Raw genomic sequence first — 18,148 nt, forward strand, 5'->3', positions numbered from 1 at the left:
AAAGTTACACATCCATGCTGAGTTATTCATCAATGTGTAGCGAGAGTCTTGCAGTAGGCCAGGATTTTATCGGCAGATAACTGGCGGAGGAGCTATGCAGTGTGAATAAAAATTCCAGTTTGGAAGCATTAACATAGAAGTACTTTTATAATCTGAACAGGAGACTGCAGTTCTTGAAGTTGGGAAGAGCAGAAGGGAAGAATGAGAATATTTTTCCATTTTAGAAATGCTGAGGCACAAAACACAGTTGATTCCAGTACTTTCATACATGAAATCCTTTCTCCTGTATGTGCATCATGTGTAACCGCAAAGTTTGTAAACTGCTGACTATTCGTCTCTGGTGTCCAATGAGTACAACTCCAATTCTTCTAATGTCACTGCAAGATAAAAAGTTTCATCTTGGATGCAAGTATAGTAAAGCCTCTTGCACACAAAAGTCTATAAATATATGATGAATTGCTCTCCTTCAGGACAGTTTACTTTCCTGACTGGGACATATAAGAGTGCTGCAAATGTTCAAGTTTTCTGCACCCATCAATTCCAAATTTATTTAAAGACAGCCATTTAAGAAAAAAAATAATCTTGTAGTTAGAGCACTGGTCTCTTGTGATACTAATGGTCAAGCAATTTTTCAAAATCTTGAGGAAGAACCTAAGAGGTGGGTTCTAACAGCCCATTTTTGGTAATGTGGCAAATTGTAGCAAATGTTTCCCACTTACACTTGCAAAGGAACAGGGCTGATACACTTTATTTTGGAATCCTGAGGCTGAAATAACAGAGGCTATGCTTCTGATGATTTGGTAAATGGTGGTGAAAGGTAGCCTAAAGATCAGAATAGCAGTGAATCTTCCAGCTCGACCCAGATTTCCCTCCCGATTTCCTGTCATCTCATCTAGACCTGCACCCCAGAGGGTGTAGCTCACCCACAGAGCCTGACTCTTTGGCAGGAATGAAGTCAACCGCCCGCAGTGTCCAGCACAATCCCCTAGTTTCGTTGTTCTCTAAACATCACCAACTGCAGTATGCTGAGAAAGATCACAGAGGTGGCGAAGGCAGGAGGCTTCAGATATGCCCTGTCAATGGTGCAAATCCCACCCTGGGACACAGCATAGACATCGCCTGTTTAGATACCCTCAAAATTTGTTTCACGATATAGCTAGTAAAGGAGCTCATGGGATGAGGTGTGACCATTAGGAGTTTCAGCTTTGCAGTTCAAGATACCTGGCTCTGTATCCTCCAGATGAAGAGCCACTGGATAGCAGAAACTATTATGTACTTGGGCTTAACATCCACGTGGGGGATGATACACAACACTTAAGGTCAGCAGGGACTATGCAAAAATATTGAGCATCTTAGAAGCTAGAAAGACTCAGGTAAAAGAATAAACCTTTACAGGGGGGAGTGGTATTAGAAATGCAGGAACAATGCATAGCACTTATCAAGGAAGGCCTGATAAAATTGAGAAAGAAGACAGCAGGCCTAGGGTAACAGAGGTTATTTGAAGAAAGAAGGAATCTTTCAAAAAGCTGAAGTGGTATCTAAAGAAAGAAAGTAGAAAGGATGATAACCTTAGGAAGATTATCTGTAAAAGCACAGTAAGGCAAGCTAAAAAAGAACTTGAGGAAAAACCAGAAAAAGACACCTGATAATAAAACTCATAATAAATCTTTTTGCAAGCTCACTGGAGTACAAGAAGCCTGCCAGAGGTCTGTAGAGTCTAATGATGATTTGGGTATAAAAGAGCACTGAAAGACTGGCCACTGGCCAAATTACTGAGACTTAACTGACCATTACCATTATTAATACAGATAGTCTCAGCATCAAATAAAAGATTAGGAATTAATGGGAAGGGAATAGAGAACAAAGTAGATTGTATCATTATGCTACCATATTAATCCATAGTATGCCCAAACCCTTATATAATGGGTGCAGTGTTTTAATTTTAAAAATGATAGAGGGGAGTCGGAGATGGTTGAAGAAGGGCAGCAAGGCATGGAACAACTTCCACATGAGGACTGACATGGGCTTGATGATTTTCACAGCAAAGTAAGAGAAGATTTTTGCCACTGATTTCAGTGGTCTAGATCAAAACGGATTCCTCAAGAAACATTTAAGGATGTTCTCTGCCTGACCTTTGGCAGTGTTTGGTATGGTCACAGAATGAAATGGTCAGTTCTGGGTCTCTTAATCACATCTTTCTCCTGCATCTTTTTGGTAAAAAACTGTATTTGTCTTTTATTAGCTTAGGTAGGAAAGGAAATGAAAGCACTGTTCCATACATCACAATAATTATGTCACTGCAGCATCCAAAGAAATTCAGATTGATTAGTCACTGTAGGGATAATAGATTACATACTTACTCAATACTCATTCTTGAAACCATATCCAAAGTTGTGAAACCTGCTGCCATGAAGTTATTTTTATACTGACCCATTTTTATGGAGTCCAGCCAGTCACTGACTGAAACAAACAAAGGATATTCTGGAACTTCACCAGGTGAATCTGGCATTCTGTAAAAACAAAATGCAGAGGTTACCAAAGCACTACAAAATACGACACTCGATTTACTCTGGTAGACACTGTTTTTATGAAAAGGCAGAAGGAATGAGAGAGGAGCCTGAGCTGTAAAGGTCTGATCTTAACTGTGGATCTCTTTAACCCATTGTCTAAAACTTACAAATCATGTCAGTCTGCCAAATTGCACTACTTTAACAATACATTTTTTAAAGCACTGCAGCTCAGTAACAAACTGAGGAACAGACCTCTCCCACTGCTCTTATTTTTGTTCCCACAGAGCATTTCTTTACAGATTTTATGTGTTCAGGATGATAATAATTTGTAAATACAGTAGTCAAAGTAGAGGACAAACAAAATTTAACATGAGATACAATTTAAAAATATTAAAACACTGCGAGATGATTTTTACATTTATCTACAAAAAAACCCCAAATGGCTCCTTATTGCCATACCGTTATGCAATGGGAATGCTTTGATTACAGTGTTCAAAACCTAAAACTAACCCTAAAAGAAGCAAAAAGAATAAAAATTTGTATCTTTGCTTTTACATAGAATTATATAGAGTAGCAAATAAAAATGAAGGAGCTTAGTCACATTTCTGTTTCAATTCTTTTCCCTAATATTATCACAACTGAAACAGAAAGGTGGGGAAAAAAAAGATTCCAATTTCGGGGCATATATTTCCAGTCTTCCATTGTGTACCATGCTGGCGAGGGCTCACAACTTCCATTGACTTTGTACATTTTGTGTAGAGAAACTGTAGGAACAGAATGCAGAAAAAGCACACTGCTGTTTGTAAAAGCTTTATGATAGCCTTTAGGAGAAAGATATAATTTGTTTAAAATGAAAATTTAGACAGCAAAAGCCAGCCAACATTAACTGATGGAACGTGACTTATGTAGAATGTAGGAAGCAACACACCCTAGTATCTTAACATACCGAGTTTCAACCACACATATTCAAATACATTAAACACACTGATTTTCATTCATATTGTCAAAATGACAGAGAGAGAAACTGAAGGACAGGAGAACACTGTGAAGTACAAACCTCAATTAGAGACCTACCAAGGTCCCTTCCAACCTGAATTACTCTATGATTGTACGATTCTATAGAATAACTGCTGACCTCGTAAGTTAACAGTAACACAATAATAATTCAGATTGACTGCATTAAGCATTCCCAAATGAATGGAAAGACTTTCCCAAGCAGGTGAGCTCAATAAGAGCTTGACTGCAAGAAAACAGGTGTAAGTTTTTAGATCTTAAGTAATGTTTTAAAATAAGAATAGATAAAAATGCATTACTCTGATGCTAAATGAAGTGACCCAGGTACAAGTAGCAAGTCACATATATATATTTATATGCACATACACATAGAGGCCACTAACTGTAGTGCACGGGCATTAAATCCAACAAGTCCCACTAGTTTGTGGTAGAGGAAATGGCTGTAGCCCTAACTGTACGTTTTCCTAGTAACCTCTCTATTCAGCCTTTCCCACATCAAGATACCAGCCTTAGTCTTTGCCCTGTTGCTCAGCCCTTCTCCAAACCATATGAAAAAACCTCTTAACCCATTGAGGTTCTCAGAAAGATCCACCCAGGCATTGAGAACCCCTTATAAACCCAGGGGAGTCTCCATGAAAGCACCTTTATCTTAAGGTGAATTTCAGCTAATGAAGAGAGTGAGGCCAGTTGGACTTTCACTGATATACAGGGACACCTTGGATCAGTAAGCCTACAAAAATTGATAAATTCTTCCACCACAACCTTGCTTCTCCTGTGGCTGCATTCATTTCTGTAATATTATTAATGGAAAAAACTTCAGGCAACACCATCAAGAATTTGTTGTGGAATGGTAATAGCATAATCTCTTATTTGGTCACTGTTGCTGTTCTTCTGCAGCTAAATAAAGATTTAGCAAGCTAAGACACAACTACTTTCTGCAGAAAATTACTCCAAGGCAGTTCAGAAATTGCTTGAGCACTGTCAGATGGAGAGACAGGCTGTTGAATAGAGAAAAAGATTACAAAGAGAAAACAAGCACACAGGAGAAGCACCAAAAAAAAAAAAAAGAACAGAGAGATTCACAAAGATTAAGGATAGACAGTGCACAAACAGATCTCAGACAAAAAAAAAAGAAAAATGCTTAATATAATCTGCATGGCTTGAGAAAAAAGTCCTTATACAATGGTGTATTAACAATAAAGCAAACCTTAAAAGGGGCTCAAAGTTATTTGAACCCTCATAACGTGAATTCAGAACTCTGCTGCTCTCCCCCACCCTTACTTAATGCCCTAAAACATCTAATGATAGCCACCATGCGTTATACAAGAAAAAAGTACCGAACAGAGTCTTACACAAGTACGTCCTCCACTAGGGTATGAAGGGTGCTCGGATTGCGGATCAGTTTGTCTAGGAAGCTGACAATGTCACTAAATTTTGGACGGTGGTTCCTCTCCTTTTGCCAGCAGTGAAGCATTAGTTGGTGAAGAGAAGCTGGGCAGCCCATGGGAGCTGGAAGCCTGTAGCCTTCTTCAATAGACAGTATAACCTAAAGAAATACAATGCGTAGGATTACTGGGCATTAGAGTTGAATGCTGAAAGGACAGTGTAAAGCTGACAATTAGAAACCAGTGATAACAATTAATGGCACAGCCACCCTCACTTTATGCATTGCTGGGGCTTCACTCAGGGGATCAGGACTGGCAGGAATGCGACCAGAGGAGATGAGCAGTATTTTGTAGGCATATGAAACACAGTAGGCACTTTTTTAGGCTCTCCGGCCATCCTCTTCAAACAGCCAAGAAAGGAGGGGAAGAAGGAAGAACTAACCAGTATCACTATCTTTTTCATCCATTTCAGGTTGATGTTGTGCTGAATGGGGTCACAGGGCCACAAACTAACCTCGTATGGCCACTGCATACTGGGATGCTCTAATATTTGCATCCTGACAAAGTCTTAGCGTGTGGCAATGCCACGATACAATCAAGCACTACAAATGCACATTGCAGCACCTGGCAAATTTACTTGGTGATAATATGTTTCTGCTGATCGTTAGAGTATGATTAATTCAGGCAATGTCCCACACACAAGTCACAGCAAAGCACAACATTATTTTGTACAGCCTCTCTCAGAAACCTGGATGTCCAAGCTGTTTATGACTAAACAAAAGTTAATAAAATTATGGTGTTACTGTATACCCTAAAGTGAGTAAAACTTTCAGATTCAGCAGATGTGGAAAACGTGTTTGGTCAGGATTTGGAAAGAAACAGACCTGATGTCACAGATAAATCACGTGTATGAAAAATTACATTTGATCAGATTTGAAGGGAGGCTTGTTTTTAGTAACACTGATAACAAAAAACATCGTCTGAAAAGGACATTAGCAGCCCTGCGTAGTAGGAGGTACCAAAAGTAGGTAAGGTCCATGAAAAGCTGGCTGGATTCATTCTATGTAAGATTTAAAAAACAAGAGGAAAGGTTACTAGGTTCTGCAGTGAGTGGTGGTAGCAGTGGGGATGATGATAGAAATGACATAGTCAGGATTTCTTGTATATAAAAGAATGGAAAGACAGTAAGTGGTTGATCAAAAACAAAGCTAGGAAAAAGACCAACCCTACCACACACACATAACCCTTAAAACATAAAATCCAACCAATGCTAAATGTTCTCTAAAGTACAAATGATTGTACACAATATTTATAATAACACAGTGCACTTACGAGAAACATACCTACTGCATTTATACCCACTCTGCTTTAAGGAGACATTTATCATTTTCACACAGATGTATGTACATGCTGCAGACATATTAATGCAGCTGGAAGGGAGTACATTAAACTGTTTACAGCAAATCAATGTTTTACAGCACTAGCTGTAGCTTCAATATATTCAATCTTATTATCCTGGAATATATCCTCGTTCTCTTTTTGAATTCTGAATTAATGTTGTTGGCTCTGTTTAGCAATGCCTAATGCTTATGCTGCAAGCATTATGCAAATAAACAAGAGTAATGAAGCTACATTAGGACCTTAGTTCCCCTTCATGGCATGGTAGAAAATGGAACAAGACTCTTGTAGCTGCACACAGCTGGGTGTCTGAGTTTTATAAAATGAGGTGACTTGGTCCTATAGTGTATAGCCCTCTTGTATCCTGGCAGAAACACCTATGCATGAAAAACAAGTGTTTGCAACGCGGCAGGGAATTGGATTTGCACGGGCTAAGTTTCAGACCCATCGGCAACAGCACTGGGAATTACAGGCTACACCAAAGGCAGCATTACTTGCCATAGAGATCTCTGAATTTTATGCACCTGTGAGTATTGACAGAGCACATACGTGCAGACAGGACTGGCCACGCACATACAGAGATGATATCTAGCAGTAAATGATATGCCAATATGATAATCCTTCCACCTGCCTTTCTGGCTACTTGTTTATCTCCCTGGGATTTACTTCAATGGTCCAAAATCCAGGCTGCCGAAATGGCTGCTGTAGGAAAAAATACCATCAGATTGCCAGAGAAATATTTCCTCCGAAGCCTTGCCTGCTAACGATGAATACGCCCCCCAGATTGCTCCTGTTACAGGCTCGGGATGGGTGAAATTAAACCCCACGTGCATGAAATTTTATTCACAAAACTGTCAAAACTCATGTATCTCAAGCAGTCTGTCCAAAATGGCTTCATAAAACACAGGTACTTGTTACAGTGAGGGGTATAGCTTAGTTGATACTTGTCACTGAAGAGGCAATCTTTAGCAGCCCAGAAATGCAATCATCATAGTCTTTACATTTAACTGTACCTGTTGCAAATGATGACTTTCTGAAATGTATTTTGTTTTTAAGGCTAAGGGAAAGCTTCTCTACTTTTATGAGACATATAGCACTTGCTCAACACAACAATAGAGAGCTGATGAGGTTTTTCTGAAATAAATTATTCAGGAAAAAAACAAAAGCAACCACAATTTTCCAGATAGTATATTTTCTCTGACACGCTCTATTTTACCATATATTTGGAAAAGAAGTTACAGTGCATTTTGTTTCCTCTCTTGTTCAGAAGGAACATTTCATGAAGAGAAATGCCAGCTGGTACTGGGATAATTATAATTCCTCATTAATACCAGCACATTTTAAAAATAAACTGCAAATATTGCCTCATTAGTATCCCTTGTGAAGCAAGTATTATTTTTAGAGTCTCAGAAGCAAGAGTAAAGATGTGATAAGTGTCTAATACTGCAAGGGGAATCAAGTCTCAAAGGAAGAATTAGAGCTTTTTAGTTCCTTATTTATTTATTTATTTATTTTAGCTCTGCGTTGCTACTTGCACAGCACCTCTCTCTGAACAGAGAAATTGGATATCCATATACCTAAAAGGGAAGAAGTATTAGATTTTTCTTGGTGAAAAAAAATTATATATTATATAGTGTATAAAGATTATACATGTTAACATTTTTTAAATGCCTTTTTCCTTGCTGGTTTAAAGGTTGGAGAAGCACCACATTAATCGTGAAAGGGTCTAAACGTCTATATCTACAAGAAGGATATAGCAACAGCTCTAGCAACCAGCGTAACTCTTTCCACATTGGCAAATCAATGTCCCATCTATTTCAACCTGAAAGAATAGGAACGTTAACTTAGTTTCTATTCACATGAAGCCCTGAGTCTGCTAACAAAAAGGCTGATTACTGCTCTCTAGTTCTGGTTTTGTGACGAACGCTTGATGGGTATCAAAAGGAAGAAAACATGCAAATATTCTGTGCTGCCATCAAACACTGAGAAAGAGGCTGTAGGTTTCTTTTCAGCGATGACTATGTTTAAAACTCATTAGAAGGTCTTGCGGGTCAGTATTAGGGTGAGTAAAATGGGCAGGGTGTATTTTTACAGGTAATGCTTTTTGGCAGGTGAGAATATAAACTCTAAGGGAAAGGGGGTATTTTTTACAGTTAACATAGCTAATTATTTCCATGCTTTTTAATGCTTAGGCTTTTATGTCTATAAAGGGGACCATTCTTTTTATATATTTTTGTACGCAGATGATATTAAACACTGGAGCCTGTTAAATATATTTTATCATTTTTGTTTGATGTTAGACATAGCTGTAAAGGTTGAAGACAGAGTTACTATTAAATAGTAATTATGATACCAAAATTATGTGAAAATATTTTATGGACTTCTACATAAAATTTATGCATGTTTAGTTTCAAAATAATTTGATATTGGCAAAAATGGCATCTGAAAATTAAGCTGTAATCTTCTGATAGTTTCATTATTAACAGTAACATAGATTTTTGCTTTCGAAAGTTAACTGACAGACTTTTTAATGAGACTGAGACAGAAGAAAGTACAGAGGGATGTTGTCCCTGTGTCCTGCTGACATCTGAAAAATCTACCAGGAGGGAGAGGCAGCTGCTCATGCCTCGTGGTATGGAGCCAGTCCCAGGTGCCTGCCAAGTGTTTTGATATGTATGGGTTGAAAGAACTGTATTAGGGTAAGTTATTTTTGCTATTACAAGAAACTTTCATAAGTGCAAGGACTTTTATTGTGTTTGCTACAGTAGTTTTCTTGCATATTGATTACAATCCATTAAATATATTTTTTTTTTTTTAAATGTAGTTCTGCAACATGCACTAATTTATAAAGTGGCCTCTAACAGGTGTCCCAGTAGACTTCACTCACAGCTGTTCTACAGACCAAATGCATGGAATATAAATCTTCCTTTCCTCACATAAGCATTAGCAAGCCAGGCTCTTAGTATAATCTGTTCATCAGTACACTAGTTTCCTTGGAAAGTTCAATATCTCAGCTAATATTTATTAATTAAGCGATAAGACATGACAGACTGTGCAGCAGCCCTAATTAATGGACACCTCTGGTGCCTGCCACGCATCTAAGAAGTGCATTAATCAGCACCAACACAGGTCTGAAGTGACTTACCACAATAATAAAATGGTTATTTACTTAAACAAGAACATTTCTCAAAGTTAATAGCATTTTTAAGACTCTAAATTATATCACGTACAGTATTAAAAAATTTATGAGAGACATTTTCAAACTCAGTTGCCTAAAGTTCAGCTTCCAAATCCCTGCTTAGGAATATAAATAGAGGACGCTGGATTTGCAGAAGTGTTGGGTCTCTCTGGCTTGCACTGACCTGATGCGTACTTACAAATAGTTGTCGTGTCTGAAAATCAGACTGGGTTTATTTAGGTGACAGGTATCAGTTTAACACTTCTCTTTGCATCAGCTCGGACTCTGTGCTACCTGTGCTGGCTCCTTGTGCTTTGATTTCCGTGACTGAGGGGCTGGACAAGAGACCCTCGGTAGACTTAGTCAGCCCTACTGCTCATTTGACTGAAGATGTGTTCACATGGCAAATAGGCACCACATCAGACAGCGCTGAACTCACCTCTCCTAGCATTGCCTCCCTTTTGGTAGGGGTCGGCATATCATTGGCTTCTATGTCATGCATGCAAGAAATGAACATTTAACTGGCAGCCACTCAAAACATCACTTACTTAGCCGTGGTCTAAAAAAGTGAATTAATTTCCCAAAGTTGTTTCACTAGAAAAGCAATTTGTAAAATGGGATGTGAAAAAATGGCTCTGTGGAGTTTATGCTTGGAAAACTTTTGGTACTTTACAAAACCCCACCCGATTCAATAAATATTTTATTGCTAACTAGAGAAGAGTTTTGCCGTGATCAAAACACAGTAAGTGTTGTAACGTTAATGTTGCCAGACATTTTGTTGTAGCAGAACCTCTGACTATACTTATGTAAGACCTTATCAACAGTTGTTTGCATAATGTCTTTTATGAATCTGTTTAGTGCATGCCCCTCTCTGTTACTTTCCCTGCCATATGTACAGTATCACTGAGCTTTGGGAAAGTCTATTATTTCTGCGAAATAAGCTCATGTGAATTCAGGGTAATTTATTGTACTAAAACATATGTCCCAATATCCAGCAAAGGAAACTTTACAGTATGTCTAATAACTTAAAATTTCCCAATGACATTTAGAGTCACTAAATGTATTTAGAAGGTCACAGGCGCTCACTGTTAACATTTCAGTACTGAAAGCCTGTGGGTAGGGCTCCAGAGAAAGGGAGTCCTTTGTGCTGTGTGTTGCTGAACTGCAGGGAAAGCCCCCAGGAGTCAGCATCATTAGCATAAGCAGCATCCATAGGGCCCGCATCATTATTTTGTATTAACAGATACTTCTGTTTTGGATGTAGGAGTAAATAAATGTTGCTATCTTCATGCTGTAGCAGAATATTTAATATACTCTAAACGGAGGGGTCACTTTATGAATTCTCGCTGCTGGCGTAGCCTTGAATAGATCCGTCGTAGGGTCTGATACAGGTGAAGAGGACAGCTGAAGCCACCTCAAAGAAAGGGAAAGGCAGCTGGAATGAAGGTGTGTGTTGTGCACTACTCTCACCTGGCGACTGGGACTCTATGTGAGGGTCCTACCAGTCATTCAAACCCTCTTCCCAGGAGGTGAATAGTGGGGCCAAACGGACTTGATAGGAAGTCTCTCTCTCCCCCCATTCCCAGTTAGCGGTAACAGCAGTGGGAGAGTCAGGAGGTGGGCTGGTAATGGAGCCGGTGTGAGGAGAAGGATTATGATTACAGGAGAAGTAAAAGAGATGATAGCAGTTGGGTTCTTCATAGAGTGTTGACCCAACACCAGATGAAATCACTCACAACTGGAATAGAGACTGAAATTCCCCATGTTGTAGCACAAGATTGCATGACAGTGGGACACGATGATACAGCAAAAAAGCATCTTCTTCCCCCCACCTCCTTAAGCTGCAGTCACTACCAGCTGCCCATCACCTGCAGCTAGATAAGCAGATTGGCAAGATGAGGGGCAGAGGCAGAGTTACGGAGAGGTGACATTGCAGTTGGAAGCACTGGCACTGCACAGAAGCCAGGCACCATGGTAGGGCCGACTTTGTTCAGAAGTATCTCTGGCTTCATGGGCTTCTTTAATCTCTAAAAAAACCAACCATGAATGGGGTGCTGCAGAGGGAAGGCAGAAATGAAATACCAATTACATGGTGAGGAAAACCAGGCAAAAGAGTACTGCCCACGATACGCTCAGAGGATGTGCCAGTGGCAACTGACAGGGGCAACAGCAGAAAGGACTGTGAGCCAGTTCTGCGTTTATGACAGTGCAGTCCCTCCACCAGGCAGTGCTAATGGGGATGGAAGGGAAAAAGTAACTGCCCAGTGGGCCTTGCTTGTCAAGGTACACGTGGACGTTTTACCTACTACTCGGGGAGCGTTGAGTGGACAAGTTTGTGCCCCAATGGGGCACAAACTGAAAATCATGAAATTCCATCAAAACGTAAGAAAACACTTTTCTATTGTGCACGTGACTGAGCACTGGCACAGGTTGCCCAGAAAGCTTGTAGAGTCTCCATCCTTGGAGATACTCAAAACCTGATCGGAGACGGCCCTGAGCAAACTGCTGTAGCTGACCCTGCTTGAGCTGGGCGGGGTGGACTAGGCAATCTTGAAAGGTCCCTTAACCTCAGCTGTTGAGTGATTCTGTGATTTGCTAGTACCTTTTTCCCAGTTTCTTGTTCTGTACAATCTCCCATTAAAAGGCGTCTCACAGTGAAATTAACCATTGCATCTATTAGTTTGGGAAGGCAGAAAATTTGAGGCTATACATGCATTTTGATACAAAGTGCATTCCATGCAATGCAGAGTAATCAGGTTTTGCAACAGCATACTAATGATGAACAGGCCGATACTGCCATGGCTGTGTTCAGCTTTGCTTCTGAACAGATTAGCTCAAGAATAGCACCCTCTGCTATTGCAAGGCTGAAGTGATGTCCCAGCTCCTTAGAAATCAGCTCCTAATCACATCTTACAATGTGGCTTTTTTAAGGAAAAACAATGGCAGTTTGCCTTTTGCCTTAACTCCTTAGAAATCAGCTCCTAAAACACCACATCTTACAATGTGGCTTTTTTAAGGAAAACAATGGCAGTTTGCCTTAAATTGGTGTTTGTAATCTGTGGCAGTTCAGGAGCTGATAAGTGGCTCTCAGTTTGGGCAAGGTGCTGAGGCTGCGATGCTCATACTGTTGTTCGGAGTCTGCTTGTTCATTCTCTTTTATTAACTTTGAACCCATTGGCCCACTTCAATCAAATTAAACAAGTTGTGTAAGAATCAGCAGCTGGGCAGAGGCATAAAGTTGGTTGTAGGACATACTTAAATATATGAGAAATCTATACACAGATGATTTCACACTGTGCCCTGGGGAAAAAATAGCCTTAATTCAGTTGTCTAAGCTTAGGTGTCTAATTTTAGACTCCCTAGAGTATCCTGTCTGGCCTTCAGCTGTTGCTCCAGAAGGACCCAGGTCTCCTGCATGTCCTGTGTCAGCCCCATGTGGACATCTTCATCACTCTAGAGCATCTCAAATGCCAACAGATTGCTAGCTGTGAGAAACAGAATTGAGCCTACTGGGCTTATCTGCTTATTTCACAGTAGATCCATGATGTGTTTATAGTTCAGATAGTACCAAAATAATGTCTCCACTGAAAAGAAAAGGTCTATCTCAGCTCAGTGGTTGCTTGTTCTCTTCAGATGGGCAACCAGCCCCCACTGCCTGGTCAATCAACAGAAGCATAGCTCAAAACCAGGCACAGCATGTATCATCCCATACCTGGTGTTAATTAAGGAGCACAGCGGGGAGCTGGGCTGCTGGCAGGTAGACGTGTGGAGCAGGGATGGAGGCTGTAGGCATTGTCAGGGGAGAATGATGTACAGAAGAGGTGGTCTAATTCCAAAGGCTAAACTCACAAGAGAAATGCTGGAGAGAAGTAGGATTATAGTACTGCTGAGACTGTAGAGTACAAATCTATAGGAAATAAGGCTTTATTAGTTCCGCTATTCTTTTCTGTTTTGGGTGGGTTTGGTTGTTTTTTTTTTTTTTTCTTTTCTTCCTGAAACACTCTGAAATGATGTTTTTTTAATGAAAAGCTCTCTCAGATCCTTATCCCCAAATGACTGATCAGCCTTAACAAGCAACCAGACTTGAACAGCTGAATAACTTAGCGACAATATAAAAACAGCCATCTGGGAAAAGTCTTGTCAACTTTTCAGAACCAATGCAGAGGTATTCTATGCACATATATGAGAGAGGTTAAGATAGGTTCGCTGATATTCTGCATTTTGACATAGAGATTGATGGCTGGTGTGAAGACTGAGTATACCCGTTTGAGTTGTCATGGGGATCCATCAAACAAGAGAATTAGTGAAAATTTAAATTGTGGAGAAGAAAGCATTCCCCCTTTCCCATGCTTCATTTTCTAGGACAAGCTAGAAGCAAATGTGTTTTTTTAATTGGGAAGGCTTATTTGGCCACAACTTTTGCAAAAAAAAGTCAGAGGAAAACATAACTTTGTTATGAGGGAGGACTATTGTCCCACACTGTGGTTAAGCCTATACATAGTTTTGAGGAAAACAGAATACATTTAATTCTTAGAAAGGAGAATTGGCAAATACATTTCTCATGGCAGCTTAACTCTTTTAAAATTTAACCATGTACGCCCATTGAAGGGTACTGTCAGACTGTACTGGAGATAATGGGCCAACTTTATCATTGGAATAGTTCCAGTATTCCCTCAAGTTTTGATTTATAGCTTGACTGAGAACTGCATCAACTTGCATATCTGATGCAGATTCCCAGGGATTTGGGTGAAAGCCACATATAGTCAGCATCAGAACCTGGCAAGCTGGCTATGACTCTTTGTAACATGTCTTTAATCCATGGGAGGAAGCTAGTCAAGGTTTTAGTTAGAGAGGGCTAGGTCTTCAGGTTTCATAAGTTAACTATCCCACTGAAGTTGATAGAGTTATGCTGATTTAAATAAGCTGAGGTTCCAGCCTAGAAAGTGAATGAGAAAGCAAAACAGGGCAGGAAGTGGCAATAATTTTCAAGAAACGTTTCAACAACTAGCAGATTAGTCCTCGGCAGTACTTACATCCTGGTTGGACATCTCCCAGTATGGTCTCTCACCATAGGACATCACCTCCCACATTACAATCCCGTAGCTCCACGCGTCACTTGCTGAAGAGAACTTCCGGTAAGCTATAGCTTCAGGAGCGGTCCATCGTATGGGGATTTTTCCACCCTGGAAAATACGTTGACAACTTATCAATACGACCAGAATACAGAACAGCAAATGTTTAAAAGAAAAGAAAAGAAAACAAAAGTTATCCTGGATGCTGAGATTCTACCTTCTGCCTTCTGTGAATTTGCCTTGTCAATTTGCTGCAAGTGGAAAGGAAGAAATATATCTTTTTCAGAATTTGATAAAAATTTGGTTTAATTTGTAGTCTAATTCACCAAAAACAGCACTTTGTGAAAAAAGACATCTCAGTTCAAAGAACAGAAAGCATTTTAGATGTTTCATGTTTGTTCAGAGTGATATAATTAGTCAGAACATGCCTTTTGATTGAAAACATCCCAAGCCTGAAATTCCTAGTACATTGACATTTAATCTCTTTTTCCTTAAATGAAATACAAACATCTATTGCAAAATGGAGCACTGAAAGCACTTAATAAAATTATGTAAGCAGAAAGGAAACTATAGCCTTTCTATTATTCTTTACTCTTGATAATCTCTTTAAATTTTTGTTGTGCCCTTTAAATATCCAGGTAAATAGCAAACCAAGTGTGTTCTAATAGGCGTTTCCTTAGGATATTGAATAGTTTCGTTCTGCAGCTTTCAACTTAAAGTCCAAGTGCTACCACAAAAAAAAAAAAATCTGTAAGAATTCAATCAACAAACCTGACATACTCTTTACAAGACCACAGTATCCAGAATTTTTCTCTGACATTAATAATTTATACCATTGAACCTGGTCTATTCTCCCATAAATAGTTTATGTATAAAAACTGTTTTCCCTTTTCACAGCAAAGTATTTCTTCTCCAGATACATTTCTCTTTTCAAAAGTATACATTTATTATCATTCTCCATATAACTCTTTAAATAAGTAGAGACAGAGAGTAGTATGCTGAAGGTGCCACTAGATGGTAGAAGGAGGCAGTCAGTAGAGCTGAGCTCACTTAGCAGTAGTTGCTTTCAACAAGCAGTAATAGATGCTGCTCGGCATTATAATTGTATTTCTGACAGCAACAAAAGAAGAAATGAACTAGAACATCCATTTGGCAATTGAAGAGAAGCCACAGTTAAAAACAAGTATGTAAATCTCAGTTAATTTGCTTTGAATATATAAAAAATTGTCTGCAAGTTGTTGAGGCCTGACTTCAACTGATTGAGATGATGCTTGTTCTACCAAAAAGTCTGTGGTGATGTGCCAGTAAGCTAACCTCTCATCACTGAGCCTCACCTGCTGATGAAAAATGTATGGTTAACATTTATGTTGTATGATAATTAAGCTGTCCTTTGTATGATGTTACATTTTTTGCAGCTGCTTTTTTAAAGCCTTTGCTTGCTCAGTTGTGGTTGAAGTCAGGGGGAAACCACCTACTGATTTTAGCAGTAGTAAGGTAAAGGTAATACTTTATTTTGTGTTCTTGCCCAAGCACCCTCCTACCCCCTTTTCTTAATCCAGTAACCTGGTGGTCAGATCACTCCCCTGGCATGTCAGAGATGCAAAGAACTTTATGTCCCAACTGCGGCCATCTCTGAGCCTGCCCTAGCCAGCACTGCAGGGTGTGATGCTGTTAGTCCCTTCCTGGTACAGCTCTTCCACTTGGGAAGCAATTACAAGTATTTTTGGGTATGAGAATGGAGAAATACGATGACAAAGAGATTTATGATAGGACATTCTCCAGGAAAAGACCAGCCTAATTTCTTTTCTCTTCCCCCCCCCGGAATATTTAAACCTTCTAAACAAATTGGGTAAGACCATTTGGTGTTTGATCTCATGGTCTAGTTGCAGTGGTGTTTTGGTGGGATACGTGAGCCCAAGCTTCCAGAGGCAGTGGAAGATTTAGATATTCAGTGCCCCAAATGTACACTACACACTGGGCTGTCCAACCAATAGGATGTGTCCTCTGAGAAACAGACAGTTTTAGGGTCCAACTGCAGAGTATAGTTCAAAATATCTCCTCACACCACAGAGTTAAGGGCCTTATCCTTTTTACGGGTCAGGTTTAGTCCTTTATTTTTAAACATTTTATTGCCAAACTTATGTAATGCCATCCTTAGATCCCTGGCTTCTGCAGATTTTTGAGGACAATCAGTATTTTCCTGGCCTAAGTCACAGGGTCATGGTAGGCATTTAACTCCTCCTTTGGACCTGGACACATGCACTTTGAAAAAGGTAAACAACATTCCCGCTGATCCCTATCACAAGAGACACTGCCCTGACAACCCTAAAAGCCCTTCCTCATCAGCAGCCTACCAGTCCTGGCTGGCAAATGATATAGAAGATGATACACTTGATCCAACACAAGAGTTCACTGTCTAAACCTTGTCTTACCAAGCAATCCCCCTTGCTGCCTTTTGCTTTATGTCCACTCAAGATACTTTCTGGAGTGCCGCACCAGCATCTGAGGGAGGATGCAAAAGAAAAAATTCCATATTTTCTTTCCTTGTCACAGATCTCAGGAGATGACAGGAAAAAAAGTCTACCAGTTTAGATAGCTGTGTTACTATAAGACTTTGTTTATCAAGACAAACTGATGAATTAACAAATTTACTATGAGCCAGATTTCTAATTTGGAGGGTTTTATTAATCATTTATTATTTTTTGAATTTTAATGAGAAGTCTTATGTTAATAATTAAATATTTACTTGTAGGGAAAACACAAATCTATACATGCAAAAAAAAGGCATTTGGATATTTATAGATTTTACTTTTAATGTCTATAACATAATATGGATAACATAATAGGAAAATTATTTTTTAAAGTGTGTCCTTTTCATAAATCTGATTATGTATTCCCAAATTATACTCAAAAAAGAGGTCATAACTGGAGCAGCATTTGCAGCTAGATTTGTGACTATTGGCTAAATATAAATGAGTTTTAAAGAATCTGATTAGACTCTACAACTAGTTTTGTGATACAGCTTTACTGACTGATCCCTTTTGGACTGAAACAGTAGTGGCTCATTGAGTGTGAAAATGAGACTGGAGAACAGACTCTTAACAAAATTCAAAGCAGTTCACGTTCAAGGGCATAAGATGTGTTCAGTGTTGTAATGTAAAATAAAATTCATTTGTGCTGGCTCTAATGACAAAGTGAAGCAAAACCTCTAAAATTTATACAATGGATTCGTCTTACATATGAAGATGTTATATTCATAAAAATGTAAATGTCAATACTTAATTATGTTTGCAGAATATCTTTTTATGCAAAAAAGTTGTTTTATTTATTTGAAAGCCATTCAAAAGGCAGAGATTGCAATATGACTACCTTAAGAGATGTATATGACTGAACAGTAGTAATAGCTGCTCATGCATAATAAAAGAACACATAAGGCTTAGAGCAGCTGAAAATATATTTCCTGTTTCTGATTAGAGTAATAAACAGTGTTACTAATGTTGGACACGTCTTTTTACATTTTAATCAAACTGGGAAAATAATAAATGAAATACTTACTGTTTATACAATGCCCCACCTTCAAATTAGGATAAT

General features: G+C 39.1%; 1 protein-coding gene across 1 annotated transcript in view; it reads right to left on the bottom strand.

The window, feature by feature from the left end:
• Positions 1 to 220: 220 nt before the first annotated feature.
• Positions 221 to 18,148, bottom strand: part of EPHA6 (EPH receptor A6) — a 397,911-nt gene continuing 379,983 nt past the window's right edge. Inside the window, exons 13-16 of the mRNA XM_019470822.1 lie at positions 14,519 to 14,668; positions 4,877 to 5,070; positions 2,361 to 2,510; positions 221 to 377 (exon numbers count right to left, since the gene is read on the bottom strand). Of these exons, the coding sequence (XP_019326367.1) occupies positions 263 to 377; positions 2,361 to 2,510; positions 4,877 to 5,070; positions 14,519 to 14,668 (609 nt within the window). The 3' untranslated portion in view covers positions 221 to 262. The remainder of the gene's footprint in view (positions 378 to 2,360; positions 2,511 to 4,876; positions 5,071 to 14,518; positions 14,669 to 18,148) is intronic.

The sequence above is a fragment of the Aptenodytes forsteri genome, unplaced genomic scaffold (genome assembly GCF_000699145.1).
Source record: "Aptenodytes forsteri isolate BGI_AS27 unplaced genomic scaffold, ASM69914v1 Scaffold287, whole genome shotgun sequence".
NCBI classification, from domain to species: Eukaryota; Metazoa; Chordata; class Aves; order Sphenisciformes; family Spheniscidae; genus Aptenodytes; species Aptenodytes forsteri.